Genomic DNA, 10,241 nt, shown 5'->3' with positions numbered 1-10,241 from the left:
GATGCTTGCTTTGTATGCAGTTGACCCATGTTTAAGTCCTGGAAATCTGAAGGGTCTCACACCCCTCCAAAGTGATTGCACACACCCCTCCAAAGTGAGTGCAGAGCCAGAGGTAAACCCTGACCATAGTTGTACCCTCACACCACCTGTGCTCAGTCAGAAAAGGAAGTGAATTACTTTTTGTATCAGTCAACTCTGATTTTCTCTTGCTCTGCTATGGTTAAAACAACAACAGAGACTTAAAGCTAAATCTTTTAAAGAACTCCAATATTTCTTCTGCTATTGTATATTCCCATATATGGTGATATATGTAGCCATATGAATTCAAACCAGGGCTGCAGATACAGATGTGGCCACATGCATGGCGTGATGTTGCCTACTTTGCTATGCGTCCAGCCCTGATTTGTCTTCTTACCTTTTGAGTACAGTAAATGTTTGAGTTATCTTTTGTATCCTCAAAACCATACAATTCCCTTTATATTAGGTCTGCAACTAATGTTAATAATTGCCTCATATCCTTTCTATTTTGTTATGTAAAAATAGCTTAAAAATTACAAGAAACATCAGATTTATTCAATTTCCTTTAATGAGCATTTGTTATAAAAAGAGGTATAAAGTTCTGTTCCCAGGTACAAACCACCTATTAACTTAAACCTTGAGTTTTCTGAATTACTCAATTTAAAGTAATTCTCTTTATACCTGAAAAATGGCTTTTCTGAAATGTTTGAGATAAAAATATGTGTCTCAAGAAGCATATGACAAACATTTCAAGAGTACAAAATTAGTGTAGAAATAATATAATTTACTGGTAAATCCACATTGTATTAGAAATGTGCAAAGCCCTTTGAAGTAAAAATTGTGTGTATTTTTTTTAATACTGAGGACCCATATTTATGATGCTACTTCCCATGGAGAGGTAACAACATGTGTTTTATGTACCCATTACATAATTTCAAGGCTCAGTCATTTTGATGTGAGATTTAAATCCTGTCACAAGGGTTTTCTGTGATGGATATCAAACTTAGCCAGAATATTTAAAGTCAAGATGTAAAAGACTGAAAAAATTCTTTCCCTAAGTTCCTACACAAAGATTAACCTTAGATTTTCCCTCATATTTCTTATTTAGGAAGAAAAATAGTTTTGGGATCAGTAAATTTTCAGTGACTGAGGCTTTTATGTTGATAATATTTTGTGCTGATAGTTCATTTCTAAAAGTCAAAGCGGCTCTCAAAATTTTTCTTTAAGATCAGGTTATCGACTTAAGGCTCTATAAACATTCTCGTTAGTTTTCTGGATTTTCACTGAGTACGACCTTCCCTTGATCGTCTTCTGGATCCTGCATAGAAAGAAGAGAAAAGAATTTACAAATAAAAAGTCTGTAATTACACTATAGTTTTAAGAACAAGCTATATATCATTATGTAACAGACCACCATTTTATTTTGTAATAAATACTAAATTATCTTCTTGATATATTCCTATAAAAGACTTATGAAAAGAATAGTTTTTTATTTTAGTTCTTTAGAAAGCTTGGATAAATATGCATGTTTAAAAAATTGTGATACAGGGGTTGAAGTGATAGTACAGTGGGGAGGTGCCTTACACGTGGCTGACCAGGTTTAATCCCAAGCTTCCCATATGGTCCCCCCAAGTACTGCCTGAGTGCAGAGGCAGGAATAACCACTGAGCATCGCTGGGTGTGACCCCCCCCAAAAAAAGCATAAAAATTGTGATACAAAAGTAAGATAAAAGTGGATTAAAGACCTCAATATCAGACCAGTATTCAGGGGGTATATGGCAGATAACATAGGCAGAACCTTCCATGACAATGAAGCTAAAGGCATCATCAAAGTGAAACCCTACTGACCAAGCAAGTGGAAGCAAAGATAAACAAATGGGAGTACATTAAACTAAAAAGCTTCTATACCTCAAAAGAAACGGTGACCAAGATATAGAGACAGCACATATAATGGGAAAATTTATTTACCCAATAACCATCAGATAAGGGTTTAATATCCAAGATATATGAGACACTTGAAGAACATTATAAGAGAACATCCAACCCTATCAAAAATGGGGAGAAGCAATGAACAGAAACTTCTTCAAAAAAGTACAGATAGCCAAGAGGCACATGAAAAAAAATACTCTACATCACTAACCATCAGGGAAATGGAAATCAAAACCACAATAGACATCATCTCACACCACATAGACCAGAACAACCAGTGTTGGTGTGGATGCAGAGAGGAAGAGACTCAGGATGGGTGTTGGAACACTGTATGACTGAGACCCAATCATGAACAGCTTTGTAACTATATCTCATGGTGATTCAATTAAAAAAATTAAATTAAAAATTGTGATAATAATTTTATTTAAAAATCAATTGTACAATCAATTTTTTAATTTTCAGTATTTATTTTGGACTGGTTTGAAATTAGATATATCTATAATGTATGCATAAAGGCCCTCCCATTGATCATCGATTTGCTCGAGCGGGCCCAGTAACGTCTCCATTGGAGACTTTGTTGTTACTGTGTTTGGCATATCGAATACGTCACGGGGAGCTTGCCAGGCTCTGCAGTGCGGGCGAGATACTCTCGGTAGCTTGCCAGGCTCTCCGAGAGGGGCGGAGGAATCGAACTCGGGTCGGCCATGTTGGCTGCGTGCAAGGCAAACGCCCTTCCGCTGTGCTATCACTCCATATCTTAAATAAGCAAAGGATTCTTGTTTAGGAAATATGAAAGAGAGAGAGAAAGAGAAGAGAGACCCTACTAAATAAAAAGAAAGCAATTATACACCTTAAGTTAGGATAATTACAATGTGCTATAATTTTAACAATGAGTATGTAATTTTTGTAGAAGTTTGTAATTTTTTTACAAGTTTGTAATTTATTCTAAATTGTATAAGAAGCATGTCTGAGTTTTGGACATATCAGAATGTAAGTTAATCCAAGAAGAATATTAGAAATGGCAATTTATAGTTGTGAATTAAAATTTTGTACATTAGTGAGAAATGCATACATATGACTTACCTAATTTTGGGAGTATATGGTTTATATGTTAAAGATTTTTAGAAGGCACAGTTTTAACTTCATGTGTCAAACTGCAATCTCATCTCAAGCAATTATATTTTAATAAATTTCAGGTTTAACAGAAATGTAAAATAGACTAAGGCATTTTTCTTCAATGTCTCTTACTATAACAAAATATGTTATACAGAGATGTGTGTACATGCGTGCGTGAGTGCATGTGTGTGTGTGTGTGTATGCGTGTGTGTGTGTGTGTGTGTGTGTGTGTGTGTGTATGTTGCTATAGTCAAGACATTTACCTTGAGTTCTTTTGTTAGCTTGTATCTTCCTTACAGGTATGTCTAAAATAAGATAGATGTAGTTAGAAATACTTTCAAATCATGACTAACACCAATCAGTTTACATTCATGTAGAAATTATGAGGGTTATTAAATATGTGGATTTGCTTTTGGAGTGGTGAGATTTTTACACTGGCAACAGATACACATATTTTCCTTATATTACATTGAATATTTTCAGTTTGCTATAATTTCATTATAGTATTTAAATCCACAAATGTTTTATTCTTTCTTAAATAATTAACACCAAATTTCACTACTTTGTGAAAATCATTGGTTTATAATGAAGAAATATTTAATATTCTATAAAATTTAGGATTATCTTTCCACAGACATTGTGTCATTATCCCTTTTATTCCAATTTGTGATGTTTTAGAGTTCTGACTCTGTTAATGTTTTCACTATGAATTAATTCATTTATTTATATCTTATAGTACAGTGGGAAACAAAATCGCATTAGCCTAATAACTCACAAGTATAGTAAACACCTAAGAAAATATTTGCTAATATATCCCCCGATTCAGTTTTAATTCTATAAGCTCATTATAAAATTCCCTAGTAAAACAACAAGTTCGAAATTGTGGCAATAATACAACTGAAAAGAAATCACAGAAATATTTACGATACCTTTTAAAATAACTTGTTGAATTTTGTTCCATAAATTAGACAGTTCCAAATTAATAAGAAATTATTTAACTCTATTATCTTACTATAATAAGCTCAGAATGCAATCTATTCATTTAGACAAGACTTTTTAAAAGAAGCATGAATGAAGTATAGAAAATCAGACCTGTGATTCTTCTCTACCTCAAAATGAATAATCATTGTACCAGGTTATTTTCAGAGAAGCTTAACGTATGGGAAGATAACGAATCAGAGGAATATGAGCAATTTCACACAAATACTCTTTTCTACTAGATGTTTCCCGAAGATTCAATGCTTTTTGGTGCTACTTATTGCACAACCTTTGCATTTTATATGCAATAGCTTTGAAATTCAGAATTGGGTATAAGACATTCCTTTATTGAACATGTTCGTGTTCATTGACAATGATATTGATAGTGGAAAAATTACTAAGACCTTATCTATGTGAGACAAGTTCTCTCATATATTAACTGAGTTAGATGTTGGTAAGAAGTAAAACTTGTTAGATTTACTAGGTAATTTTATAACGGGCTTATAGAATTTCAACTGAATTGGGGTATAGATTAGCACACATTTTCTTAACTGTTCACTATACTTATGAGTTTTTAGATGAACCATCTATTTTTAGATGAAAAATGTCATGGCAAAAAATTGTCAACTTAAGTTATTTTGATCTGGAGTTCAGATTGAACTACAAACCTACAAGCTGACACCCAGTTCTCCACAGAGGCCATTAACTTTTTAATGGTCACTGTCACTATCATTGTCGTCCTGTTTTTAATGGTATATTGGTGAAATTCTAAAATTACTTATTTTGCTACTTTTTTTTATAACATGACAGTTGACAGTCTTCCTTTACTAACTGTAACTGTACTTGTAGTAAATGTAGATTTATCTAAAATAAGCATAAAAACTGTGGAAGATAAACATGAAAAAATAGGCCTTTTATGGCTCTAACTACATACGTGTGTATGCAAATATGTTTGTGTATAGACAGTTTTTATTGTCAGGGCCTTTAAAATTTTAGTTCTAAGGCATAACAACACAATAATAATTTTGTAATATTAATCTTTTTCTTTTTAGTTCTGGGGATTGCATCCAGGGTCGCAAGCAAACAAGGCAAAATCTCTACCACTGAGCTACATCCTCAGCAATAATCATGATTTAAATGATTGAGGAATATACTCACTTCATCAAGATGCACACACTATGTACCACAATTTGGCAAGTTGCAACAGAAAATGACAAAATTCCAAAATTTGCATAAAGATAATAGTCAAGATAAAAATGCAATTATCTATTCAAAGAAGGAAAACTCCCACCTCGCGTGAGGCAACCTTTGCTCATAGCAATAAACTGTTGCCTACCTGGATCTAGACAAGATGATACTTTTAAATCAAAGATGACCCATAATTTTTACAGTACAACTGCAGCAGCAGCAAAAGCTGCCAGTCAGCTGACTTCTAGATACTAGTAGCTATAAGGCAAATTTGTCAGAAGAAAAGTCTCTGAAATATTTTGACACAAGTATAGACTACAGCAATACGAAAAATGATGCTTTATAAATACAGAGCATCCATATATTGGGCACTAGAGGAATTCAGCTCTGAGAAGAGCAGAAATAGGAGTGAAAGGAAGTACTCATGATTCTAGAGAATCTCATAACCTTAACTAATAGTGGGCATACCATCTTTTCTCTACTAAAGTTATCCTTAAGTACTTAGTTCATTTTTTAATGACCTTAATTGAAAGGGTTTATTGAAAAAATAAAGCATACTTACCTGAATTTTAAACCTAAATAAATTAAAACAATATAAACAGATACAGCTACTATTTGATTCTCTAGAAGCACTGCCATTCTACAAAGTTGCTTACTATGGTAAGGACTGAAAAAAAAAAGAATTCAGGATTTTTTTCCTCCTTTGGTCATAATATCTTAACTTCTTCCCTCAAATTCCTGTTTTCCTAGTAGAGAATTAAGAATTTAGGGAAATTTAAGTAAATACTATATTAGATTCCACAGGAAACTTGGGTTCTCCTGTAGATTTTAGGTGTATTATCTGCTCCTGAGGGAAAATCTTTTCTGTCCCACATATATGCCTTTCTTTGAGGGAAAATTTAATCTTTGGTAGAATGAAGATTATTTATTTTGACCAGTATTGAAAATTTCTGTCAATTTGGACTTGTTTTAACTATAAATTTTAAAATAATTCCCTTTTCATAGAGTTAAAATGTTTAAAATTTCAAATAAAAAAATTCATTGTTCCCAAAACTTTATCCCATAAGAGACTTTGCCTAAGAAATTTTATCTATTTTTTTTTAAAAAAGAACATAGCAACTGGACCAGTAAGTTATCACAAAGGCCATAGCACTCAACTCAAGTTTTGCATTCGGGAGGCCCAGTTTTAACCTCAGACTCTGCAGCACTTGGAGGACTCCCTGAGCACTTGAGTAGCCTCTAATCATCGTTGATGGATTCCCAAATCAAAAACCAAACAAATAGAAAAGAATTAAATAAAATGAATGTAGCAATAATAATTGCCAAAAGTAAATGTAATCATCCCCAAATTGATATCTTTTAGAATACAGTTCAACAATTTCTTTAAAAAAATGTCAAGTAGAAAAACCATTGGCACATATTTTGGACATAGACCAAATTTTAGTTCTATTTCTCAACTGACAGGAATTTAATTCGTTTCTCAATTCAAGGAGCATATTTGGACCTTTAAGTAATTTAAGTGCTTGTGTCTCTAATGTATCATGTAAGTACTATTTTTTCAAATAATTATTATTTGTAGTTTTTGTAAAATTTTGAATTCTTTTTTTCTCCTTTTCTTTTAATTGTAGGTCATTTTATGCCATAAGAAACAGTATATTCAGATACAAGTTTTATCATTCAAACTGTTAGAAGAAACGTATAATGCATTCCCAAGAATGTAGTTTTGGAATATAGAAAGAAAATTTGAAACATAGAAAGAAAATTTCTAAATGCACTATTATTTTTTCTAGATCTATGCATTTAAAGAACCCACAACATGCCTTTGCAAACTGTTGTTGGGGCAGTGAATACATTTTTTAAATATACAAATGCTGTCAATTTGGGCTTGTTTTAACTACCAATTGTAAAAGTCTTCCCCTTTCATAGAGTTCAAATAGATTTAAAATCATATCAAATCAAAAATATATTCATTGCACCCCCAAACATCATTCCATAGAACTTTTTAAAGACTGTTTGAACTAGTAATAATTTCTCTATAACTTATGTAAACTACCATGGAATCAATTGATATAGTACTTGACGTATCTTTTTAAATATCATTCAAAGGAAGCCCTGAACACTCAGTCTTTAAAAAGCTGACTCAGTCGCTATGACCTGTTAAGCGGGTTAGTTGTTTCCCTTTTACTAACCTCCCTGAAGCAGACTTTTAATTTCTTCATCTTCAAATAAATGACCATCGCCACCTTCAATGAATTTGGTGACCTTGGTGACCTCTGAGAGGATACATGTTTATAGCAGATATTGAGTTATATAATCCAAAATGTAGGAGCAGGGGCCAGAGAGATAGTACCGGAGGGTAAGGCACTTGTCTTGCACAAGGCAGGCCCAGATTCATTCCCCGGCATTCCAGATGGTTCCCTGAGCCCCTCCAGGAGTGATCCCGGAGTTCAGATTCAGGAGTATTCTGAATTGACTGCAATTGACTGCAGCCGAAAAACCAAAACCAAACCAACAACAACAACAACAAAAAAGCATAGAAGACTTGATGTGATATATAGGGGTATCTACCCCATAAAGAATTCCAGACCAACACTGAGTTCTATTTCAGGATTTCAGGTGCATATTTTGAATAAATCAAATTTCTTTTAAAATTGTTGGATAAGTAGCATATACATATATACAATACATGTAAATAATTTTATGTCATTTGAATTTTTAGTATCTTTTAACTTTTGTTTATATTGGTATGGAATTTGAAAAAATCAAATGATATAGAGTAGAAAACATGTAAGAAGTTTGGTAGGCTATTTTGGACTTTAAGACTTAGAGCTCAAATAAAGTCATTTTTATAAAGTTTTTTTGTTATGCTAACCTTCTTGTAACAGTTTCTTGAGAGTTTCTTCTGTTTCTCCACCACCAGTAGTAATTCTGGTGTATTTTATTTCAGGACCTAAAGGAAGGATAACTTATCAAAGTCTAAAACTGAGAAGTAGTAGGCAAACTTTTGTGACATGCCCAATCTTTAGAAACTTTAATTTTGTGGGTCTTATATTTGTGTTGCTGTTCAACAATGATATTGTAACATGAAGGCAGCCATAGAATTTATAAAAATAAATCCAGAGAGTGTTTCAAGAAACTTTATTTATATAAACTGTGAAATAGACCATACATACTGAATGTTAATTTGAACAACTACTTATAAAATAGTAAATTCATAATTTAAGGCCAATTCGCTGATGAGAGACTGATACATAAGTTTGTTAACATTATTATCAACTGTTTATACATACAACTTTGCATATCTACATATGCTTTAATATGTAGATGTCCTTAGTAAAAGTTGTACTGGAAATTAATGGAAAAGTACTGAAATTAATGGAAAAGTTAAAAGAGGGTGTGATTTTTTTTCTAGGATAAAGTTGCTATTTATTTATAAAAAGCAAAGTGAAGATGGTATATTATTGAATGTGGATGCATGCACGCAAAAATCTATGTAGATTAGTCTACAAATTTATAATTCAGAGAAAAAGATTTCATTGTTTATATTCGTATTTATATTCATTGTTTATAGTCACATTCTTTTGGTCAAAAAATAAATCGTCACTTGAGTGACCACCATTAAAATGACTTAGTTTCAAAAAATAAATTAAAATAAAAGATAAAACAAACAAAGACTCAGGGCTGGAGTGATAGCACAGTGGGTAGGGCCTTGCACACGGCTGACCTAGGTTCGATTCCCAGCATCCATGTGGTCTCCTGAGCACCACCAGGGGTAATTTCTGAGTGCAGAGCCAAGAGTGAACCCTGTGCATTGCCGGGTGTGACCCAAAAAGAAAAAAAAATTGAAGAAAAAAACCAGACTGGAGCAATCATATAGTGGGTAGGGCACTTGCCTTACATGTGACCACCTGGGTTCAATCCCTGGGACTTCATATGTTCCCCAGGCCCACCAGAAGTGAACTCAGTGCAAAACCAGGAGTTAGTTCAAAGCTCTATTGGGTGTGGCCACCCAAAAAACAATAATCCCCCTCAAAAAACCTTAAAAATTCAATGCTAATGTCTTTGTTTCTCTAGCTTTAGGATTCCTTCTTATTTGATCTTTATAATCCAAACATAAAAACATGGGTTCATATTAAGTTATAGATTACCTGCAATGATTCTTTCTTCCCTTGTCTCTTTTTCAGTTATTTCCACAGGCACTCCATCAATGACTTTTGTGTACCTTTTAATAATTGGTTCTAAAAGTAGGGGGAGGAAAAAGTGTTTGATTTATATTTTTCTAGTAACTAAACTGTCATAAAGTACATATTTTAAATTTGTTTCCCAAGATAAAATCATTCAAAATCCAACAATATTCAATTTGGGGTCATATTTCAAATAAAGTCAGATCAACATAAATGTAGTTAAGCTACATTTATTAGTTAAGCTATTAGTTAAGCTCTGGATCTTGAGTGAAGCAGAAAGTCACTGGCCAATTGCTTCACATTAGTTCCTGACAATGGAATGATCGTTATATGCAAATCTAGGGAATTATAGAACTCTCTACATAGAGAATACATATGTAATAAACTGTAGTTGTGACTTAATCTTATACAATGGCCAATCTTCTATTTCTAATTCCAACTTGTCCATTTATATTGCTGTCACTATTATCATTATTTTCATAACCATGAACTGCACAGAATAATGGCAGTTTTATTGGACCAGGTGAAGGTTAAATTGGTTATAACTAGATCCATTAAAATATAAACTCCAGTTTATTTGGAATGAGAAACCATAATAAATAAAGCATTTCTACAATTTATGTAAAAGAAAAGCCAAGATAAAACATCAACTTCCACTGATTGAAGCCAGTCCTAGTTCAGAAAAATCCCTGTAATCCTAACAAGACTTGTGGGAATAATTAATCCTCTCCCTGACTCAATCTCAGTTACTATTTACTTTTAAATCAGTCTAAATTCAGGTTGATCTTCAATTTTGACCTTCGCTAAAATGATCATGCTAAAGGCATC

General features: G+C 32.9%; 1 protein-coding gene across 7 annotated transcripts in view; it reads right to left on the bottom strand.

Moving 5' to 3' along the window:
• Window positions 1-574: 574 nt before the first annotated feature.
• The window catches only part of POSTN (periostin), a 41,336-nt gene continuing 31,669 nt past the window's right edge, over window positions 575-10,241 (bottom strand). For 2 of the 7 annotated variants that reach the window (XM_056125992.1, XM_056125994.1), the window contains 5 exons: window positions 9,378-9,467; window positions 8,102-8,179; window positions 7,419-7,502; window positions 3,327-3,368; window positions 575-1,336 (listed from right to left, as the gene is read on the bottom strand). In XM_056125992.1, the coding sequence (XP_055981967.1) occupies window positions 1,299-1,336; window positions 3,327-3,368; window positions 7,419-7,502; window positions 8,102-8,179; window positions 9,378-9,467 (332 nt within the window). In that variant the 3' untranslated portion in view covers window positions 575-1,298. The remainder of the gene's footprint in view (window positions 1,337-3,326; window positions 3,369-7,418; window positions 7,503-8,101; window positions 8,180-9,377; window positions 9,468-10,241) is intronic. The other 5 variants (XM_056125995.1, XM_056125997.1, XM_056125996.1 and 2 more) reach the window with 3 other exon arrangements.

The sequence above is a fragment of the Sorex fumeus genome, unplaced genomic scaffold, assembly GCF_029834395.1.
Source record: "Sorex fumeus unplaced genomic scaffold, SorFum_2.1 ptg000061l, whole genome shotgun sequence".
NCBI classification, from domain to species: Eukaryota; Metazoa; Chordata; class Mammalia; order Eulipotyphla; family Soricidae; genus Sorex; species Sorex fumeus.
This window is presented reverse-complemented; position numbering and strand designations above follow the sequence as displayed.